Below are 23,291 nucleotides of genomic sequence, written 5' to 3' on the forward strand. Positions count from 1 at the left end.
TAAAATATATTTTTCCATTCTGACAAAAAACAGAGTATCTTTTTTCACCCCAAAAAAAAACAGAGTATCTTTGTGAGCGGATTATAGCTCACAATGTGGGTTTGCCCATAGGTTCTAAACTCCCATGCAACCATGAATGCTGAGTGGAGTATAGCTCATTTTTAGTATTACTCTAAATTGACATGCAAGCAACAATTATATATATCCTTATCACCCCATAATTCACAATAAATTTGCAGTTTATTTTCATCATTTTTTAGGGTGATATTCTAAATCATTCTCCGTTGTAAGAGGTTGGCACACTACACTGGCCAACTGACCTAACCACATTGCATTTCCATCGCAATTTTTACTCTCGACAAATGCAATTGTGGATACCAAATATCATTAATCTAGTCATAAAATTAACTGCTTTATTAATTTATGTTAGGATGTTGGGTGTGAGAGTTTAATTTAAATGTGATGGGTTTGGTTTTAACATAAAGAAAACAAAAAACTTTGGTGGGATGTTCATATCAGTATGCAACCTCAACCGACCAAAGCCTATAACATGCAAGAAGCTCTATGTCAACGAAAATGAATTTTTGTAGGATGTTTCAAGTCATCTCATGGTGAGAGACCAACTTCATAAATAAAATATTCATTTGACATCTTGTTTTTGGGATATCAAAAATAACATTTCAACCTCAAGTATTCATTCCACATCAGTTTTGACATATCGATTGGAGTGATGTGATATTTTATTTCTAGTTGTTAAATGTACTATGTGGCACGTTTGACACATTGATTGAAGATGCTCTAAAACTCAACCAAAATAGTGAGCACATTTAAAACAAATTCTGAACCAATGTGTTGTTTTCATTAAAAAATAAATAAATTAAACAAATTAAAATTGTTTGACAGACAAAAACGTGCACCGCATCTTTCTTTCTTTATTTATTTTTTTCAATAAGAAAATGAAATCATGGTTTATTGAATGAAAAATCGGCCAAAAGTATTCAAAGAACACAAGCACGTAAGGCCAAATCTTTGAGAAACAAAACCCATAAAACCCCAAATAGAAATGAATATTTTAAAAAATAAATATTAAATTTGTATTTAATCTAATAGTTTCTTCAATCAGTTGAATCTAGGCAAAGATCCAAACACCAAGTTAATACAATAATAGTAAAAAAATGACTGGGACTTTTACGTGACAGAGGGCTGATGTGGAAAGTATGGAAGGACCACCGATGACAAGGCAAGACCCTCATATCCTCTTTAAAGAAAGTCTTCCAAATATATTATATCATTAGCATTTTCTGTAGCAAAGTTTCGGTTTTTGCTTTTGTGTTTGTTTATTTATTTTATGGCCGGAGTCTGATGTGTGTTTTGAAGGGCGAGTTGTTGAAGGCAACTCAATATTGGCCCTTGCGTATATGTGGACTTTTGAGCTTGCCAAAAGGAAAAAGGAGTTTATGCAAATAAAAAAATAGTAAATTGACGTTGCGCGGTGTATAGGTTTTCATAAATAAACTCATTTTAACATGACATGTTATCGCTCATATTTTCTTTTACGTCTTGTTGATGAGCGGCCAACCTTGAATATCTTAACCTTCCTAAAGACAATAATGGCAATATTCTGTATTTTAAGTCTTAACAGCATAACCTCGTTGACCAAAAAAGAAAAACATGCCCCAGAAACTTATTATAGTTAAATGTTGAATTATGGCATTATGTTTTTGTAAATCATTCTTAATTTTTTTTAAATTTTTTTCCTTTAATGAAGATCACCCCCACGTGGATCTAATCCCCACATGAATGAATTAATGTGGCTGGCTGTGATGAAGTTTGCCACATGAAGAGGTTTTGGCATGGAAATTGCTACATTTTTCACCCTAAGTAGATTAAGCAAATTTGAAAAATTCGAGTTAAACTTATACTTGATGATCAAAGCTTATACAATTTCATTTATTTTATTTTTATTTATCACATAAATCGTACATTAAAACAACGTCGTTTTAGCCATATCAATGCGCAAAAATATACGTAGTAATTTTGTTCACGTTCATTTTGTATACTTTTTCATCTCAAGAAATTGTCTATTTTATAACATGTCTTGAGGAATATGTTTTGTCATGTATGTATATAAGTGAAATAAGTTTGGCATTTTTTATGTATTATATATGTTAAAAATTATTGCTATCGATATGATAGTGGATTAAAAATTATTGCTAGCAATATATATATGGTGGGACTTGGTTACTCCTCCGTCTCAAACTCCACAAAACATTTGTTCTCATCCCTTCTCTGCTCCTTAAAAAGACGCCTTCTTCCTAACATTTGCTCTCCGTGAACCAGTAGCCTTTGACTCTCTGTCTGCCTTTCTTCTTCATCTGCATCGAAAACCCAACAAAGTTTTCACCTTTCACGTTATTATAAATCTCTTTCCCGAGAACCCAGTTCCCAAAACCCTCTATTTCACTCTGCTTTTCGCCTTTTTGAAATCCTCGACTTCGAGACCATGAAGAAGAAAATGTGGATGTTTTCTCATTGATCACCTCCTCCAAACCCCCAAAGCTTGTCTTTTGCGTAATGGAAGGTATGACCAAACCCACAAGAAGTGTCACTGCCACCACCACAGCCACCATAATCAACACCTTGCTAAGCAACAAAGCTGGTTCTCAAAGCTTCCCTTTCCCAAAGCTCTCTTTTTGGTTTGCCCCAACTACTCGCCCTCCTGGTCTGCTCTTCTCCAGCTTTGGTTCATAGGTTTGTGTATCGAAAGACTTAGAAAACCCATATGGCTTTTTACAGTTTTAACTCCAACTCTTCATTTAGGTCTGAATACTCGAGCCTCTTCGACCCTTTTACGCATGGCTCAAGTGGGTTTGGTGGGGCTCTGCGAGGAGGTGGGTCTGTTTTGCCTCACTCTCTGGTTTTGGATGGTGAGAAAGGTGAGCTTGTTAAGGCTCCAGCGAGAGTGGGAAAGAAAGGGGTATCAGAGGCAAAGGCCTTGGCGGCTTTGAAGAATCACAGTGAGGCTGAGAGGAGGAGAAGAGAGAGAATTAATGCACATCTCTCTACGCTTCGTGGTCTCGTGCCCTGCACTGAAAAGGTAAAGTATAATTTTCATGTAATTTCAATCATACTGGTTGATTATACTTGAGATTGTTGGATTGTTGTTATAGCTTATTAAGTTTTAACTGGTTATTAGATACTAGTCATTGGAAAACATTACTAGTAAGAAATTGGTCTTACCTTAAATTTGAAGTTCTTTATCGAAAAGTTATTCGACATCTTTTTGCTGACTGTAAAGTAGTAACCTACCATATGAAACTTAGATTCTTTAATCAGACCATAAGTGAAAATAGAATTGTACAGATCAATTTAAGATTAACTTCGAACGGCTATTTGGTCTAATTGACCAAATATTTCAAATATGAAACTTTTGGCTTAAATATGATAAGTTTTTTCTTCCCTTTTTGTGGCAACAAGGGGTTGATCAGAATATGACAACCGGGCAGAGCTGAGAGTGTTTTGCTTTTAACAGTCATTGTTTTCTGTGCCAAAAAGCGAACATGTTTAAACAAATATTTGGTGCTATGAGAATTCTGTTGAAGAGTTATTGAATTGAATACATAGATTCTGAACTCTAATGAAGCTTTTCTCTATCAGGAATCTTGTTCTAATGTATTTTTATGGATCCTGTATTCAATTTTGCTCCAAGAAGCTTAAGGTGATCAATATGAAATACCCCTTCTAGTGATATGCTGTCATTATCTGAGTTATGAAATCATGAAAGAGAAGATCATTCGTGCTTTAGTGCACATCATTCAAATTAACAAAGGTTTTCATTACATTATTTGTGCCTTTGCAGAGTCAACTCTAGTATGGAAGTTACAAAAGTCAACTCTAGATATGTTAAATAATTTGAAAAGTAAACTTCTTCCATACTTAGAGAGCTTCAAAAACATCTGGAAAATGAATCTGCTCAACTCATGGATATGTTAAATTATTTGAAAAGGTAAACATCTAAAATACTCAGAGCTTCAAAACCATCTGTAAAATGAATCTGCTGTAAATGTCTAGGTGCACTTTGGATTTGCATTTTTTCAATTAAATTCAGAAATCAAGCATTAGGGGTGGGTGGGATGGGGTGGGGTGGATTTTCAACCTGTTAGGTACAGCACACTACGCACTATGTTGGAAAGAAACGTAGAAATGGTTTTTTGTTGGCAGAGAAACTCTGACTTTAGCTTATAAATCTACCAAGTCAAATGCACCTAGAACATATTATAATTAAGTAAGCTGAACAGTGTTTCACGGGAACTTCATCTTATTTATTAATTTTATAAGTCTGTGGTTGTTTAACACTAAGTATATATATGGGATGCTTTGCTGTCAATAGCTTCAGTCTTTAGCAGACCATTCTATGTGTTTTGGGAAGTACTAATGATTATGATTGGATGATGGGGTACAGCGCCAGCTGTGTAGTAGATGCCAACATAAGGTCTACATCAGGACTATAATTTATGGCTTAGATGTGTCTTGCTCAACCGTTCAATTAAGATATTATATCATGTTTGGGGCGGTAAGCAAGAAAATATGCATGGGGCTAACTAATAAATTTTTTATGTTCAAGCTTCAGAGAGTATCTTCTAATAAAAATAATTTTTTTAATCACACATTTCTTTCCTTAATGTGTCATCTACCCCGATTTCCAAGTCGAAGCAAGTTGGATGACTAGCTCTGTATTTCGTGGGCTAAGTCTATCCTCTGATAACTTATGAGCAAGGTTTTTCTCATGCTACTATTTCTTAAATATTAAGTCTACCTAGGTGAGCTTGGAAGTATGTGGAAGCTTGTATTGAAATTGTTAGGTAGCAGGGGAGGCCCTGGGAACAGGCGGGCAAGGCGGCCGCCTAGGGCCTCCAAATTGGGAGGGCCCCCAATTTGTATAATGACTAAGTTAACTGGGTTTATGCTATTGACAAAGAAGACGTCATGCTGATGTTAGTAATACCAGCCAATAGGTTGGCCTTGACTTGTTGTGAATGACCCTTAATATGTATATTATATATGCATCATGTATTTGTGTGTGCATGTATATGTAAGCATATTGGAGAAGCTATGGTGTTGGCTGTTGATGGCAACTGATTTAAGTCTTTAACCTTGACCTAATTGCTGCCTATAGATGGACAAAGCCGCATTACTTGCTAAAGTTATCAGCCAGGTGAAAGAACTGAAGAAGGATGCCCTAGAATCTAGTAAGGGATTTCTCATTCCAGTTGATGCTGATGAAGTGCAAGTTGAACCCTATGACACTGGGGCAGGGGATGGAACCATATCTGTGAGAGCATCCGTCTGCTGTGAATACCGGTCTGAGCTTCTCTCTGACCTAAGAGAAGCTCTCGATTCCCTTCACTTGAAAATGGTGAAGGCAGATATAGCAACCTTGGGAAACCGAGTGAAAAATGTGTTTGTTTTCACCAGCTGCAAAGAGAGAAGCAATGATGCTGATGCTGATGCATTCCAACTTCTTGCAAGTTCTGTTCACCAGGCCCTGAGTTCTGTCCTTGATAAGGCTTCTGCCTCACCAGAATACTCCCCGAGAACAACGCTGCCGAGCAAAAGGCGGAGGGTCTCTTACTTCGATACCTCGAGCTCATCCTCATGAGAGCAAGATTGTGTTTGTGTTGGCGGTGATGAAGATGTGCATATTGTATTGTAATATGGATTCTGTATTCGTATCTTTAGACATGGATGTGCGGAAGATAAAGTATTTGTGAGATCTTTATGTATACATTGTATTACAAAACCCCCAATAAAGTATGAACTATATACTAAGGAAAGACAATACTGGTTGTATGTAAAATATGTATGTAATTGTGAATTTCATGGAAAATTAGACTCCCATTATTTCGATGTCCTATATTATATTTATATTTTAAAAAACACGTAACATTTGGAAGCAAATATTTGAAAAGACAAAAAAGAGAACCTTGGGGCATCTTAAGTCCGTCATCAGAGCATCCACAATGAGAGGGTGTATAAGGGGGTGTATGTTAAATATACACCCTTTGTCACCGGAATAATCTCCAATGGGGAGATGTAAATGATTGTAAACATACATCACAACTATGGAGATGTAAAATAAAATGCACATTTGCATCTATTTTTACATCTTTTGCAGGCAGGACCCACCCGAAAAAAGAGAGGAAAAATAAAGAAAAGGGGATGTAAGAGCAACTTCACCCATTTGCCATTTGCCATGGCAAATGAAGGGCTAGGGCAGCCACTATTCATGTGAATAGTGGTTGCCTTGCAAAAAGCCATTTCTGTTTCCACACGTTGTCATGGCAAAGGGCAATTACTATTCATTTTTTCAATAATTAATTTGGATAATATTTTCGGGTTCCTACGTGTCAATATTATTCATATCTCATAATCGAATAAAATTTTCAATTTCAAATTTCAGATAAATTTTTTATAAAAAATTGGCTGGTATTTATAGAAAAAAATTCATTAATTTTTGGGTATTTTTAAAAAAAATTTCTGAATTTTTTCCAGTCTTTTATTGCAAAAAAATTAGCGCCATTGGATTAGAGAAAAAATCTGACGGAGAGTCCAGGATGACGCCATGTGGCAAAAAAAATGAGTGGGTTGGCGCTAGCCGGCGTCGGCAATGACATCACCCAACCCTCGGGCTTGAGCTCGGGTTGAACTGGCTTGAGGGCTAGCCCGTCTTCATGGGTCCCACTCCCAACCCAGGCTTGGGCTCCTTGTTGGAACGTCATTTCCCTAGACTTGGGCTCACTCACTGGTGGAGTTGTTCTAAAAGTGGTTTTACATCGTTTCTCATTGAAGCAAAAACGATTTATACCTCCCGAAGATGTAAAAGTGCATTTACACTCTCGAAAATACACTCCCCACTGTGAATAATGCTCTCAATACAGAACAAGACTTGGATGGGACTGGGTGTGTTGTGTAGAACGGGGGGTGTGAATGGAAGTTTTGTTAACTAAAAGCCCATATGACTATGCAGTGGGTCCCAAGTGCTGAGTTGGCGCAATTTCATTAGAAACTACCCGTAAAGGCTTGAAAGAAAGGAGGGGGAAGGCAACCGTAGAGAAAACAATCTCCTCTCGCCAACACAACACAACAACACAGCCGAGGTATCTTCTCCTTTTTGTACTTGAACTGTCTCTGACAATTTCCTGGTGACTTTTTTACTGTTTATTTAATTTTCACAAACCTTCAAAAACAAGAAAAGAAAAAAAGAGGACAAGAAGAAGAAGAAGAGGGCAAGCAGCTAATCGCAGTAGAAAAATCATGGAGGGGAGCAGTGGCAAATCAATACTTCAATTCGCACCGTTTCAGAGCTCGGTGGACGAGGGTTTCTGGCACCGACTGTCTTCATTGAAGCTCAACAAGTTTGGCATCGATGACTCTCCCATTCCCATCACTGGTTCGCTTCCTTTCATTGTTTTTCTCTAATCAGATTATGAAATTTCTGGAAACAAGAAAAGAAAGAAAATTTCAGCTATATCAGATCATGATTTTTGGAAATTCCTTTTCTATATTCTTGTTAAAATATGCTGTGTAGTGTCTGAGTTCTTTTGTTTTGTAAAAATTGGTGATTTGTACTGTTTTAGGTGCTCAATGATCAAGCATTTGGACTATGAGGGGAAAAAAAAAAAGTCGACTTTTTCTTTTGCTGAGTAAATTTGAGGAAGCAGGAAAAAGCAGCACAAGTTTTAAATTCTTGTGTCATATTGAGCACTAGCAAAAATAGTAACTCATGAAACTAACTAAAAAAACAAAGCTTTAGTTCAGAGATGAATGCTATACAATGTTCTTAAATTCTATTATCCAAATGTAAATTTCTCTATAATCTGAGATATGGACCGACCCTGCTCCAGGTTTCTATGCACCGTGCTCACATTCTCAAGTATCAAATCATTTAACTCTTCTAGCTGAGTCTTTGCCTTTGGATTCAAGTGAAGAATCAGATGTACCAGAAATAAGTCGAGGGAATAGGAACAGATGCTCCGTCCCTGGCATCCTTTACAACACCAATACGGTAGAAAGGTTTCATGGACTTGACAAACAGGGCTTACTTAAGGCAGAAGCACAAAAGGTATTGCCTTCAAATGGATTTAGTTTCTAAATTTGTTTAATTTTTTGGATGAAAGTATTACATCTTTGAATGACAGTAAACTATATGATTCAGTTGAAATATCGTGTAGGTAGATGAATCTGATTGCTAAAAGTGAATTTAAAATGATCCATGTTATGTCTTGCTTCTTTTCTGTAATCAGATTTGGGAGGACATCCATAATGGAAGAGCTTTGGATGACAGTTCAGTACTTTCCAGGTTCCTCCTTATCTCTTTTGCAGACCTGAAAAAATGGAGCTTTCATTACTGGTTTGCTTTTCCTGCTCTGGTGCTTGATCCTCCAGCAACCTTGGTTGATTTGAGGCCAGCTTCACAATGTTTTAGCTTGGAGGAGGTATGTACGATATTTTTCTTATTGGATGCACAGTGGCAAGGCATTTAGATTTCATCCCTAACTTCAACACTAATTTCATATGTATTAGGCGGAATCTCTTTCAGCAGCGTTTAATGAGTGGCGTAACTCAAGCTTAACAGCAGGTATATAATGTCTCCTGTGTTATTTTATGGATTGTCTGTAGAAACATCTTATGTGCTCATATGTTCAGATGCAAGCTTGTGATTTCGGTGGCTTGTGGTTTATATATAGGCATGCATAGTTTACACTTGCTTAGTGTTCCTTTCTAACCTAAGTTATCTGATTCAGATGTGCCGTTCTTTTTGGTTCAAATTGATACAAATTCACACACTACTATTAAGCATCTAAAGGATTGGGAAACCTGCCAAAGTGCTGATGGTCACAAGGTCTGTCTCCAAACTTTTTCTTTCAAACTATAGCTAATCATTTAGGTGATGGGAAACTGGAATGAATTTAGATATTAGATTTTGGGGTTCAACTTCCTTAGAGCTGCTTTGCATGCCATTGCAGTTACTATTTGGCTTTTACGATCCATGCCATCTTCCAAACAATCCTGGTTGGCCTCTTCGCAACTTCCTTGCACTTATTTGCTCAAGATGGGATATAAAGTCTGTTCACTTTTTATGCTATAGAGAGAATCGTGGTTTTGCAGATCTGGGATTGTCCCTTGTTGGTGAAGCTCTGATTACAGTTCCACAAGGTAGAGCTGCAGAAATTGGGTAACAGCTTATTTTTTATTAAGTTTCTTTCTTCTGCAGTTTGAATATGCTTGCATTTTTAGGTACTCTAACTTGGATTTTTATATCTGTTTAGGATGGAGAGATCATCCTTATGTACCTAATGCAGTGGGGTGGGAACTTAACAAAGGGAGAAAAATACCCAGGGGTATTAGCCTGGCTAAATCTATGGATCCAACTAGGTATGTCGTTTGTATTGGCTCTCTGTAGTCTATAATGTTAGTTGTCCTTTGTCATCTCGGTGTCTTATGATAACTTGTACAGGCTGGCCATATCTGCTGCAGATTTGAATTTGAAACTAATGAGATGGCGTGCTTTGCCTTCGCTGAACTTAAATAGCTTGTCTTCTCTCAAGTGTCTCCTCCTTGGAGCAGGTACACTTGGATGCCAGGTTGCTCGCACGCTTATGGTGAGTGCTCCAAACTTTCAAAAAAAATCTGGTTCTATTCTATCTATTTGGGTGACTGAAGATTATGAATTTTACAGGCTTGGGGTGTCCGCAGAATTACGTTGGTTGACAATGGCAGGGTGGCTATGTCAAATCCATTGAGGCAATCCCTGTATACATTAGATGATTGCCTAAATGGTGGTGAGTTTAAAGCTACAGCAGCAGTTAATAGTCTCAAGAGAATATTTCCAGCTGTGGTAATTAATTTCATCTGTTTGTCCTCTAAAACACATGGTTAAGCCAAAAATTTGTTGATTTTCTTATATTGTTCATCCATCTCTTTCTTTTATCAGGAAGCAAAGGGTGTTGTCATGTCTATACCAATGCCTGGACATCCTGTTCCTAGTCAAGAAGAGCAGACTGTGCTTGATGATTGTCAATCCCTACATGATTTAATTGATTCTCATGATGTAGTTTTCTTGTTGACTGATACAAGAGAAAGTCGGTGGCTACCATCTCTTCTTTGTGCAAATACTAACAAGGTCTGTTGACTTAATCTTTAAAAAAAAATTCACTGTGGTATAATGTGGCACTATATTCTCACATCTAAATGTGAGTCACATCTGCGTTAAGACAATCTACTTACCTGATTCAAGCATATAGGATATTTGGATTAGGTATCTTTATCGAATCGGCATTCATGTTGTCCAATAAAAAATAACTTTTGTTTATTTGTTTGCAGATTACTATAACTGCAGCTTTAGGATTTGATAGCTTCTTGGTTATGCGCCATGGAGCAGGTCCTTTTAGCTCTAGCCATGACTCAAAAGCTGAAGCTGCAAATTCTTTATCTGCTGATATGAGCAACCTTGGCCTGACTGATAGAGATGGAGGGAAGAGATTGGGCTGTTACTTCTGCAATGATGTGGTTGCGCCTATTGATGTAATTTTCTAGAATGCAATAGATATGATATTTTAGCTGTTCAATGTATGTCAAGTACAGCCATAAACCTTTTGTTCTCTGTGCAGTCAACTTCAAACCGCACACTGGACCAGCAATGTACTGTTACACGCCCAGGCCTTGCTCCTATTGCCTCAGCTCTTGCAGTTGAGCTCTTAGTAGGAATCCTACATCACCCTCATGGGTAAGTGGTTGGAAATTTTTGAAAAGGGCCTGATTATTTATTAGATTTATGAGGGTTCCAATGTGTTTAGTTTTCATGGTTAATAGCTAAATAGAAATTCCACTTCAGTTTTTTGTTTTTTTCAATGGTTGACCTGAGATTTCGGTATTAAACTGCTCGTGTTCAGGATATTTGCGGAAGGTGATGTTTTAAACTCCAGTAATAGTGAAAGCAGTGAGCAGCCTCTTGGTATTTTACCCCATCAAATTCGAGGTTCCCTTGCGCAGTTTTCACAGATGACACTTGTGGGCCACTCCTCAGACAGTTGTACGGCTTGTTGCAGCACTGTAAGTTTTCCCTTGCTTGTTGACTTTTTCCATGGCGGTACCCTGAGAAAGTCACAGCTTGTTCTTAAACTGTTTGAGCTATTAGTTCTATATGCTATTCAGGGAATAAACAGTTCATATGGTTCAATGAATAAGTAGTATTATTGGATGAGAAAGTCACAACTGAATTAGTAATTATAGGGGCCTGCATCCTGACATTTTGATACGCAAGCATTAATATGTTCATTTCTATCAAATATTATATGAGGGGTGTTATTTTTATTCATAATTGTAGCAAATATAAAATGAAATTACAAAACCAGTAGCAGGCGTCTCATTCTACTTTGTCAAGTCTATAAAACTAAAGAACTACTTTTAAAATATATTTTCTAATTATTCTACTTATTAGTTGAGATAAGGATTTCCTTGGGTAGAATAATTAGAAAACATGTTTTAAAAGTATAATAATTTTAACTAAAGGAAAAAATTATGAGGAAGCTTGATGGGAATGAAAATGGTGATAATCTGCTAGATTCTCTTTGTAGTTTACTCCTTATGCATTCCTTTTAGCAATGTCTTGTATATAACTATAATTTCAAATAAATAATTGCAAAATGAATATTTCATTCAGGTGGTGTCTGAATATCGGAAAAGGGGAATGGAATTTATACTGCAAGCAATCAACCACCCTACCTATCTGGAGGACCTAACTGGACTGACGGAGTTGATGAAATCAGCTAGTTCATTCGATTTGGACTGGGATGATGGAACAGATGAAGATGATGATGATTGCATTGAAGTCTGATTTTTTATTTTCTTTTGATAGGTGGGCGGTTCTAAATTTTTTATGCTGCAATATATTCTCAACTGTACAGATGCTTAGGAAAGTTATATTCAATCATGTATGTATGTTTCAATTTGTTCCCACCACGATTGTTTCTAAACTGCAAACCCTACTTCTATACGAAATAATATATTCGATGGGGCTATTCATTACAATTTGTATGCTATGAAACAGAGAAGACATTGGTGGTTGTTCTTCCGACTATCATAGAAGAAGAAGAAGAAGAACCAATATCAAATGTATGGCAGAGGGGGTAGAAAGTTAAAAACCGTCAACCAAAGTGCGAAGTGTGACCTGAAAATTATGGTCAGAGACCACAATGCTGCGTATCTGAGCATATCATGGCATAAGTTGGCAGCCTAAGATTTGGCCTAGCAGCGGGTCTAGTCGTTTCAATGACTTCTGAAAATTTCGAATGGTGCTGCCGCCACTTCAAATCACAAACCTTAAAACTGCTTACTTTTGAAAATCAGAACTTGAAAGGAAGCTTCAAGCTTGGAGCTCCAAAAGCAGAAAAAAAACAACATTAGAGTCTTTTTCTCTCAAGGAAGTAGGATGAGAAGAAGTCTCAAACTCAAAGTCTGCCACTTTAAAGTCTTGGCTAGCTAGACTTGCTTAAGGTTGAGGCTCAGTGGGTTTTGCACTTTTTGTCTCACTCAGTCTCATGAACCATCATGAATAATAGAATGTTGTTGTTTGTGGCTTGTGGTTGGGTTTGGGTTTGGGATGATACGAACGATATCAGTTAGTTCAACGTAGTTAGTGCAGCTGTGGTTTGGTTCCGCAACCCTTGAATATATATATGACTAATCTTCAACCTGAGCACATAGGTTAGTGGACTCTCCAATTCGAGTTTTAGCCTTAGTTATCCCAATGTGTGTGGATCACGTGCTCGGTTGCAATATAATCCAATTCAATCCTAGTCATCGAACATAATAGAACAACAATCCAATCTTAATCACCAACCATAACAGAACATCACGGAGTAGCAGGAGCAGCCAGCAGTTGTACGAAAAAGGTAGCAATGGTTGATGGTGGTACACATCATAAAAGCACTACTAGTTTAGGTTCTTGTCATCATTTGGGTTCTCCCTCAACACCTCCCGCTCGTGTTCCAACAATCTAAAGCCCTCCCTCCCTTCCCTCCTATTGCGCTTGCTGTGGCTACTGTTTCACACGTTGGAAAAATTCAATGTTTTTTAGGACTCAAACAAAACTCAAATGATAAATTGGTGGTGGAACCTGCCCACGCCATCATCATATTCATGTCATAATCTCTCTCTCTCTCTCTCTCTCTCTCTCTCTCTCTCTCTCTCTCTGTGTGTGTTTTGGATTTTGCCGTAATGCGACTCCACCAAAAAAACATACTTTGAATGAATTGGTCAATATTGGTGATCAGTGTTTCTGTCAAAGTGGTGCACTAAACTTATCAGATAAGCATTGTTTCGATTTGTTCTTGACCATCAGCAAGCAAGGCACCGCTAGAGCTAGAGTTGTAATACAATTTTAAAAAACCCATAAAAATTGTTAGTACAAGTTTAGTTCCATTTTTGGCACTTTGGTCCCCAATTTGGACTCGTAATTGGTCTTTTCTCAATTCATGCCAATATGGGATATAACCTAACTACTATAGAATATAGACCTCTGCATTCTGCCCGAAAAATGTAGAAAGCTACAGGTGCAAGATGACCAATATTTTCCATAGACCAACCAAATCTGGCAGATCACAGATGCAATACCTAATTCCTATTTTCAAGCATAGAATCCAATTGGAAAAAAATGACTTCAATTTTGACCCGAATGACAACCTCAATATCGTTGCATGTGAATGACTTGAAACCGTTGTATCTTTTTAGGTCAGATCTCATAATAATATAATAATAATACAATATGTGTTTATGTTCTATGTCTATGCCACTCTGTCCTATAAACATAATCGGATATACCTGCACGAATTTAGTGTAACAAGCTGTTCTTTTTTTTTCCAAGCAAGATCGATTCCATTAATTTATGTAACATTAGTTAAGCAGCTATGTTTTTGTTTCAGCAACACATCCTGCAGACAAATCCACCAAAAGAAACTATGCATGTGAGAGAATCTCAAACACTGATAAAAGATTAAAGGAAAGAAAAAAACAAATGCTAGATCTGACTGAGGTTTAATTGTGCAGCATAAGTAACCCATTAATTCTGTGCATGCGTGACACCTGTACGAGATCAAAAATTTCTGACCGTGCAAGAAAATCAGTGCAGGTGCCCTTTGTCTCTGATCCCACATGCCATTAATGTAGCTCACATCTCAGAACCAAGATTAATTAAAGATAATACATTGCTAATAAATAAATAAAAACTTCAGCTCAGCAGAGTGTCATTCCCAGAAACTATGGCACATAAACATTGATAATGGGGACAGTCAACAATAGTCTAAGCCGTCGGATATAGATTACATCCAAGCAACTTCCCCTCAATGGAGTTGGTGATATATGTAGGGCCCCTCCCCCCGTACACAAGTAACACAACCCCAAAATTCAAATTATGCAATGACTGATATAGACACATACGTCAAACTTTCGTAAGAAGAAATGACTGGCACTATATCGATTTGGTTGGAATGACATTTTGGTAATTAGAGAAATTAAACGGCGGCATTATGGGGATAGGAGTGAATAATACGAATAAAGATCACATATAATCTGTGTTTTTAAAATATCTATCACGGTTTGTGAGTTCCAATAGACTAGTCAGCACTGTTTGCTCTGCATGTGCTTTGTGCTCCCTCTGTTTTTCATCTTCTAAAGTCGTCCTTCTTCTTTGTCCCACAGATCCCATAAACCCACAAACACCTCTCTCTCTCTCTCTCTCTCTCTAAAAGGTCAGACTTCCATAGAAATTTATATAAAGAAACGAAAACCCAACACAGTTTCTCAACCCCCCTCTACTCTCTCTCTCTCTCTCTCTCTCTTTGTATTTCTCTGTCTCCCTTATTCAAGCACCAAACATGTCTGATTCTAATTCTACTGCTACCTCTTCTTCTGCTTCTCCTATATGGTTATATTCTTACATCAAGCTTCGGTTTTTCAATCGAATCCGACGCTTCCTGCTCTCCAAAAACGCCCGCAAGCGCCCCACGCCGTCTGATCACTTCGACACATCGTCATCAAGACCCGCCAAAGTTATAAGTAATAACAACGAAGCAACAATGGCAGGGCAAGTTTTGGAGAAGCAGAGTGGCGATGATCATGAGGATGATGTGTTGGGGTTGCAGAGGACGGTGAAGAAGCTTCACTTTGGAGTTTGTTGGGAAGAGAGGGAGTTGGCTGCTATGGAGATTGGGACGTTGGCTAAAGAAGATGTCAAGGTCAGGAAGTTGGTGGGTGGGCTTGGTGTTATACCGGTTTTGGTGTCCATGGCGGCGTCCGAGGTGGTTTCCAGGCGACGAGCGGCGGTGTCCGCCTTGATTGAGCTTGCTAATGGAACTTACACGTAAGCTCCTAGTCCTTATAATTATATATATATATATATATATTTTTATATATTTATACTTTTAGTTTTAATGCATAGTTAAACTTACATAATTTTGAATTTGATCTGCAATGTATTTTTGTTTGAATGTAAGGTCAAAATTGCAAGTCTCACATATCATGCTAATAAAATTTTAATATATATATATATATATGTCATTTTACGGGTACAAAGTCAAGTGGTGATGTCTACTCAGTTCTAATGACCAAATTTGACTTAAGGATAGAGTTATCTGATTTTTCTTGAGGGTTATTAAACATGAATTATTGTGATCTAGTAGAGTAGAAAATGATTTTGACTTACGGAATTGGTCATCTCAACTTCGAATTCTTTTGAAATTTTGGTAGTATGTGTGAGAAATCTCTCTTTTTTGTGTTTAAATATATATATATATATATATTATTAAAGAAGAAAAAAGGGATCCATATTCAGTCGATTAAGAATTAAGTGAGTTAAATTTTTCATTTGAATCCTGCCAGACTCAAGTGATGATGTGACAGAAAATCGCTGAGTTTGCTATAAAGGCAATGACATTTTTAATGGTGGGGTAGGTTTTAGCCAGTTAGTGAAGAGAAGCAAGAATATAGCAGACCTAAAAGAATAGTATATTTGAGTGGTTCCTAACCCATTGTCCAATCAACTTGGCCATATGCAGCAGATATGCTATCTATCTTTCATGGCTGCATTTATTTATGGCCCAATTAACTTGACAGTATAGCTTAAGCACATTTTGCAACTTAATTAGCAGTTGAAAATGGTTGCTTTAATTATCATGTGCATTATCTGAAATCCTTGAAGCAGAGAAGCCCGCAGGCTGCGGTGACTGTCGACCCACAAACCCTAGTGGTTGGGAGAGTTGGAGGAGTTGGGAGAGTTGGAGGAGTTGGAAGAGTTGGAAGGGAAACAATATAATCGAAGCTAACGTGACCCTTTTTTTCAAATGAGACGACTTATTTAGGGTTGTGAGATTTGTAGTGTAGTTGTTCAGATTCCATTTGATTTTTGGACAATAAATTACCCCATTTTGTTGACCTCCAAATCTTGGAATCTCGTTGACTTCATCACTCTGCTACAAATTTCTTTGGTTTGGTTCATATAAAATGTTTATTTAATTTTATCAGTCGGTCACATTTCAAACCCATTATTGACTTGACCTGTTTAGTTTTATTCGTATTGTCATCATGAAGTTAGACAGAATAATAAGTTGGAGACATTTTGTGCTTCTCTCTCCTAATTCTCTCTCTGCATGATCTGTTTCTTCAGGAACAAGGCTCTCATGGCGGAGGCAGGAATATTCTCCAAGCTACCAAAAGACATCAACATTCTTGATGATCCAACAAGGCACCAATTTGCAGAGCTGCTCTTCTTGTTGTCCTCACTTGCAAATACCCAATTTCCTCTGTCCTCATTAGAAACTCTCCCATTTCTTGTTGGCATTATTGAGTCAGGAACTTCAAGCATTGAAACCAAAGAGACATGTTTGAGTGCTTTGAACAACCTCTCCACCATGCTGGAAAATGCAGGCAATTTGGTCTCCAATGGGGTGGTGGAGGCTCTGTTGAATTTGTCCTCCATCAAAGAGCTTTCTGAGAAAGCTCTAGCCACATTGGGGAATTTAGTTGTGACCCTAATGGGAAAGAAGGCTATGGAGAATAGCGCGGCGGTGCCGGAGAGCTTGATAGAGATTTTGACATGGGAGGACAAACCCAAATGCCAGGAGCTGTCTTCCTACATTCTAATGATTTTAGCTCATCAAAGCTCAGATCAAAGAGTTAAAATGGCCAACTCAGGAATTGTGCCTGTACTTCTTGAAGTGGCCTTATTGGGGAGCTCTTTAGCTCAAAAGAGAGCACTAAAACTATTGCAATGGTTCAAGGATGAGAGGCAAGCCAAAATGGGCCCACATTCTGGGCCCCAGACAGCAAGATTTGCAATTGGGTCCCCACTTGGTTCACCTGTAAACCCAAGAGAGGCTCAACAAGGGAAGAAAATGATGAAGAATTTGGTGAAGCAGAGTCTTTACAAGAACATGGAAATGATAACAAGGAGGGCCAGTGCTTCTGGGGACTCATCTAAGCTCAAGTCTCTGATTATCAGCACAAGCTCTAAGAGCTTGCCTTACTAATTCAAAGACACAAGTGAAAACAATTAAAAATTTGCATTTTGTTGTGCATATAGCTTTATGACAATTGTACATCTGATCTGAACAAATCTTATCCAGATGGGTAACAATGAACCCTTGCATGGGGCACAAAGGAATGTAGTGGCTAGTTTATTTTTATTTTTATTTTTATTTATTTATAAATTTTATTCCTTTGTTTCAATGTGTTAAGGAGTGCACCATTCTTTGTGTAAAATAATAATAATAATAATAATAATATATTTTCTGATTTGAATAATAGAATATTTTCTTCCATATTTATTTATTTATTTTCTTGAAATTTCCACTTTTATTTGTCTGAAAAACCCAATTTCTCTATCTCAAAATTATTGGGCCAAATAAACCAGATGGTAAGCCCAAGTAAGGCCCATGATCATTAGAGCCCCAGGCCTACTCAGCCATAACGACACCAAGTATAATGTCGTATAAGTTACCCCGAAATTTACAGCGAACAGCTCTCTCTCCCTAGGTCTAGGGTTTATACAAACTCGCGCAGTCCAGGCTCCGACTTCCTCCCCAGAATCCCAAACCAACCAAACACACCATGGACTTCACGAAGAAGCGCAAAACTGAGCTGAACGGCACCGTATCACTATCTCCAACTTCCCAATCGAGTTCTCTAACCTCAGAAGACGCCCGCAAGCTCCTCCAACCCTTGACCCAGGACCAGCTCATCGACATCCTCCAAAACGCCGTCGTTCGCCACCCCGACGTCCTCGACTCCGTCCGCTCCGTCACCGACAAAGACTCTACCCTCCGGAAACTCTTCATCCGCGGCCTAGGCGCTGACACCACCTCCGACTCCCTCCGCTCTCTCTTCTCCGCCTTCGGCGACCTCGACGAGGCCATTGTAATTCCCGACAAGGCAACCGGAAAATCCAAAGGCTACGGCTTCGTCACGTTCAAGCACGCCGACTCGGCCCTTCTCGCTCTCAAAGAACCGAGCAAGAAAATCGATGGTAGAGTCACTGTGACGCAATTCGCCGCCGCCGGCTTGACGGCGTCGTTTAGCAACAGCAACTCTAATTCCGCCGATGTCTCCGCCAGGAAGATTTACGTGGGAAGCGTACCGTTTGATATCTCTTCGGAGAGACTGTTGTCGACTTTCTCGGCGTACGGAGAGATTGAGGAAGGACCGCTAGGGTTCGATAAGGCCACCGGAAAATCAAAGGGGTTTGCTTTCTTTGTGTACAAGACTGAGGAGGGTGCCAGGGCTGCACTTGTTGAACCCATAAAGAACATCGACGGTCATCAGGTGGCTTGCAAATTGGCGGTGGACAACAAGAAGAGCAAACCTGGTGGGGCCCAAGCAGCTCCTGTTGATAACTCCGGCGTCCCTCCACCGCAATCTACGATGCCACCGGGGTTGTATCAGGGCCCGCCGCCGCATCAGCAGGGTCCATATTCCGGTTATCCTGGCGGGCATCAGCCTTTGCCTGGGCTGCCTGGTAATAGTTTCGGTGCTAGGTATAATGCCAATTTGGGAGGTGCATATGGTTTGCCGCCTCCAGGTGAATTCACAGCTCGGTTGCCGCCAAGTTCTATAGGAATGGGTCATGGAGGGTATTCGGATGGTCCACAATATGGTTTAGGAGCATCAATGGGGCTTCCTTCTCAGCATCAGCAGCCTCCTCCTGTACCTAGAGTCCCGCCTGGTGGACTTTACCAGGGCATGCCACCATACTACTGAGTACTTACTAAGGTAATTTTTGCATTCATAGTTTTCCTTTTTGTTTTTTTTCAATATATATATACACACATGGTAATTTACAAATTTAAGAATTTAACTTGGTATACCAGAAGGGTCACAAATGTTTTATGTTGTAAAATGCCAAACTTGAATCGAAAAGTTCTTGTTTTTTTTTTTTAATTGTCTCTTGGCTTACTTGTCCGTCAGTCAATTTCATCTTATGTGCTCTGTTCGTAGTTGCTTTTGGTTTATGGATACTTCCCCTCAGTTTGATTTGGATTTTGATCAAAACTCACTTCTCTTTTTGCGATCAAGTTTCATATAATTTTCTTTAGTTAGTCAAATGTTTTAAAAGATTTACAATCGGCTGTACTATCTTCTTTTTGCATCTGACTGCAGAAGCTTTTCGTTTTTGGTTTGTTTAGATTTTGATTACTTTGTTTGAGTGGTGAATGGGTATTTGGTTCAGGTCCTTGAGAAGCTTCTTGGGCGCAAATGCTTTAAATGGTTATGGTGATTTCATGAATGCAGACAATGAAATCTTTGGATTGATTATATGGACTGCTGTGATTCTGTTGCTGCTTCACTTCATCTGCTTCTATGAGTTGTGCCTTGTTTTCTGATCGATGTTGATCTAAATGTAGAACTTATTCGAAAGGATAGTGTACCTTTTGTGATAAATGATGTGCTGAAATAGGGACTTCCTTTTTTGTTGAGTTGATGACAATACTTCCTGACAATACTTCCTCTGTTTTGTGTAAACTTCCTTGCATTTCTTTATGCTATAATGCTGATAGTTGTTTTCTTTATGTGATAATTTGTGGCTTTACCTTTATATGTGGCCCATGAAAACCTCTAATTTTTATCATGACATACATGATGTCTTTCTTTGTTCGACTTTGGTTGGGTGTTTGAGAGAAAGTGTTCATATTCATGATTGTTTTGTAATGTGGGCTTTGATGTAAGCTTTCCATTCTGCGGGTTCTCTACGTCCTGCCCAGTGATTTGATAGTTTGTCGTCTATTCGATGCTTCCTCACCACTAGATGAAAAGTGCAAAGTTGGTACTTTTCTATTTATTGAGTTCAGAATAGCTGTACAACTGGCACAGATCATAATGTGTCTTTTTCCATCTCTCTTATGAACCTATAGATGAAGATCCTAAAAGTGATTCCTTTTTCCATCACATTCATGCTCAGTTTGGTCTTTGTAATGAGGGAGTTTAACCTAAAATTTCAGGTGAAATATCTATCTTCTCAATATAACAAAAATAGGACACTTTATTCTCTCTCAAACACTTCTCAGTTCTGTGATCTGTCTCCTACCACTTATTTCAGTTAGTTTATGTTGAAAATAAAGTTGTTATACAGCCTTCCACATCATTTCGGATAGTTGCTAGTATCTTTATTGGTTAGCTTATGTTAATTTTGTCTCTTGTATATCATGTTTGACTAAGCAGGTTGTGGGTTTTGTGAACTTGTTTACGTATGACAGAGTTTAAATTGCTTTAGAATGAGCCATGATGTGCAATTAAAGTGATTATGATGTCTTAGGTGTGTAAGTCATTCTGCTGAACTGATATGAAAATTATCATATACATTAAAGCGCAAGTATCATTCTGTCTTTCTTTCTATTGGAAATTCTTGTCTACTGCTTTCCCTATTCCCTCAATTCAAGTGAAGCATAGAGGGAAGATTCTTAAAATGGTTTCCTTCCGTTTTTTTTTTTTTTTTGGCTTTTCATGCCCCACCATCTATAGAAAGCCTAATGCATCATATAATTAGAAATGGGTTTTCTTATTTTCTCTCCCAGACGTAATGTTGAATTGTCCTTGTAGCATTTGTTATCTTTGTGTATTTTGAGTGTGGTTGATGTACGAGGAAAGCCACTTCCATATATTATACGTATTATGCCCTGTGGTTTCTGTTGGCTTTTGTGGATATCATGACTCAGGCTTACCCTTTTCTCGGCTGCTGCTAACTAATGAACTCGGAGTTGGCTTCTCTGTTCTTTGTTGGTCCATTCTTGTGATGTGGAAAAACATATATGGCCCTCGTGGAGGTTGGATCCTAATCAGTGTGACCTGCTTAGTCATTATAGTTTATCCTCATCTTGAGATCAATGGCCTTATTATGATGGGTGGTGCTGGAAGTGTTTAGTTTTATGACATTGCGTGGGATGAAACTTTAATGCATGGAGTTGAATTTGTTTTAATGTTTTGCCAGTTATGTTTATGTGTATTTCTGGATTGTGCCAGACGAAGAAAAGAAATATTGAGATAGATGAGTGCGATTAGAGTTAAACATAAAAGATGTTGCTGTTCATGTATGTCCGATCTTAATTATTTCTCAAAGTTGGTTGTAATGATACAGTTCCAGTTCTTTATTCTTACTTGCCAAATCTTGAGACTTGCACAACCAAAATCAAACCCTGATATGTTGATTATTCTGCTTGATAAATGAATTGATCTTTCTATGATAGCAGGAGGAGTTTCTTCGTGCATCTTGGTGACATTCTACAAAATGCTTTTGTTAAATGATTTAACATAAAACTGATCATATGCTTTCGATTGTGAAGTCACAAGTCCTTCATGAAAATTAAGTTGCTGGAGAGTAACATTACCAAACGTTGCATGTATCATTAACATATATTAATAAAGGAATTAAACACAACTTATCCTAACCGTCGTTCGTTTTATTGGTCAACAAGCTTGATCTATCTGTTTTCTACTGTTTAAGAGCAAAATCAAAAGAAATAGGAAAGAGCCTATCTAATCTCAGCTCTCTCTCTCTCTCTCTCTCTCTCGTGATATTTGTCTGCTTGCTTGCAGTTTTACTGTGCATTGGCAGTGTCAGGCACCAATTTCATGTGGTGTTCACCTCGCTTGGGGCTATGTCGTGGGAAGTGTCATCAGCTTCAAACTTGAGGTTCTGTGGCTGTTTTTAGGGCTAGTTTGGTATTGCTATGTTTTCTTAAAAACTGCTTTTGTTGTGTTGTAAGAATAAACAGCAATGCTTAAATCATTACTTAAATCATTAAGTTGTAAGTTTTATTATTGTCTAAAAAGACAAAAAAGGTCATCCAACTTAATAATTAATCCTAATGCACACACACCCCACATAATTAAAATCTAAAACAAAACTGTCAAAAGAGATTAAAGCAATATTAATAATATCAATAGAACATGTTCTACCAAAAGGAAAAGGTTTTGAATTCTCAACATTAAAAGAATTAAAAACCACCATTTAACACACATTTAAAATTTCAATTCAATAAAGATAGTAATAATAACAAATATAAATTTAACAATAATTTTGAATTTTGAAATAATCACAAAAATTCCAACACATGTTTAAGCATAAATTTTTACAATAAGAGCATCTACAATGGTTAGGAACCACTCTTTATATTAAGTTTTAGAAACCTCCTTCCAACTGCATGTTTACAAACACTCTCTCTCTCTCTCTCTCTCTCTCTCTCTAATAATACCTAAGTGTTAGAATTATATTCTTGAAAGAGGTAAAATTGTTCTCTCCTCTAGAAAGTATCAAATTTCAGATTTAGGATTTCATTTGTTTATGTTTTTTAACAAAGAAAATCAATTAAATAGAAAATCTCTTTTAGTTCTTATTTTTTCATTTTAGGGTGTATTTAAGGGTAGTTTGGGAAGATTGTGGGGTTTTCTTAGAAATTGTGAAAATTTAAATTAAAAGTTGCAGGGTATACTTAGAATATGGAGGTGGTAAGAAAGTGTACCTTAAATAGAAAATCTCAATTTTTATTAGAAGTGCTTTTAGTATGTATAATGACCAAAAAGGACCCACCCACACCGTACCCACCTGCATCTCTCTCTCTCTCTCTCCATTGCCCCAAAACACCAAGATCAAGAATTTTTAAACCAAAAAATCAACTCAAACCCAGATAAAAACTGTGTTGTCATCAAAGAAAACAACAAGAAGGAAATCAAATCCAAATGAAAATTTT

At 37.7% G+C, this 23,291-nt stretch overlaps 3 protein-coding genes and 1 pseudogene across 6 annotated transcripts; all 4 read left to right on the forward strand.

The window, feature by feature from the left end:
• Window positions 1-2,248: 2,248 nt before the first annotated feature.
• On the forward strand, window positions 2,249-5,887 carry LOC103324936 (transcription factor bHLH30-like). The gene is made up of 2 exons (XM_008227049.2): window positions 2,249-3,097; window positions 5,177-5,887. The coding sequence occupies exons 1-2, from the start codon at window positions 2,783-2,785 to the stop codon at window positions 5,657-5,659; spliced, it is 798 nt and encodes a 265-aa protein (XP_008225271.1). The 5' UTR covers window positions 2,249-2,782; the 3' UTR covers window positions 5,660-5,887.
• A 1,263-nt stretch (window positions 5,888-7,150) lies between these two features.
• On the forward strand, window positions 7,151-12,090 carry LOC148918437 (ubiquitin-like modifier-activating enzyme atg7). Its single transcript, XM_089048999.1, has 14 exons — window positions 7,151-7,450; window positions 7,905-8,122; window positions 8,304-8,495; window positions 8,584-8,638; window positions 8,805-8,902; window positions 9,027-9,216; window positions 9,330-9,435; window positions 9,518-9,662; window positions 9,740-9,898; window positions 9,995-10,183; window positions 10,384-10,584; window positions 10,671-10,786; window positions 10,953-11,112; window positions 11,723-12,090. The coding sequence occupies exons 1-14, from the start codon at window positions 7,315-7,317 to the stop codon at window positions 11,894-11,896; spliced, it is 2,139 nt and encodes a 712-aa protein (XP_088905125.1). The 5' UTR covers window positions 7,151-7,314; the 3' UTR covers window positions 11,897-12,090.
• A 2,581-nt stretch (window positions 12,091-14,671) lies between these two features.
• On the forward strand, window positions 14,672-17,781 carry LOC103324938 (U-box domain-containing protein 45). Its single transcript, XM_008227051.3, has 2 exons — window positions 14,672-15,418; window positions 16,721-17,781. Exons 1-2 carry the CDS (start codon window positions 14,934-14,936, stop codon window positions 17,580-17,582), a joined length of 1,347 nt encoding a protein of 448 aa, XP_008225273.2. The 5' UTR covers window positions 14,672-14,933; the 3' UTR covers window positions 17,583-17,781.
• A 291-nt stretch (window positions 17,782-18,072) lies between these two features.
• On the forward strand, window positions 18,073-22,340 carry LOC148918438 (UBP1-associated protein 2C pseudogene; annotated as a pseudogene). 3 transcript variants are annotated; one of them, XR_016125485.1, is made up of 2 exons: window positions 18,073-19,320; window positions 19,778-20,035. The product of XR_016125485.1 is annotated as a UBP1-associated protein 2C pseudogene, transcript variant X1 (transcript). The 3 variants fall into 3 exon arrangements; XR_016125487.1 differs by lacking the exon at window positions 19,778-20,035 and adding an exon at window positions 22,138-22,340 and having other exon boundaries at window positions 18,086-19,320; XR_016125486.1 differs by lacking the exon at window positions 19,778-20,035 and adding an exon at window positions 21,261-21,692 and having other exon boundaries at window positions 18,086-19,320.
• The last annotated feature ends 951 nt before the right edge of the window (window positions 22,341-23,291 follow it).

This window comes from Prunus mume, linkage group LG3 (assembly GCF_029339155.1).
Source record: "Prunus mume cultivar Tortuosa linkage group LG3, ASM2933915v1, whole genome shotgun sequence".
Classification (NCBI taxonomy): domain Eukaryota; kingdom Viridiplantae; phylum Streptophyta; class Magnoliopsida; order Rosales; family Rosaceae; genus Prunus; species Prunus mume.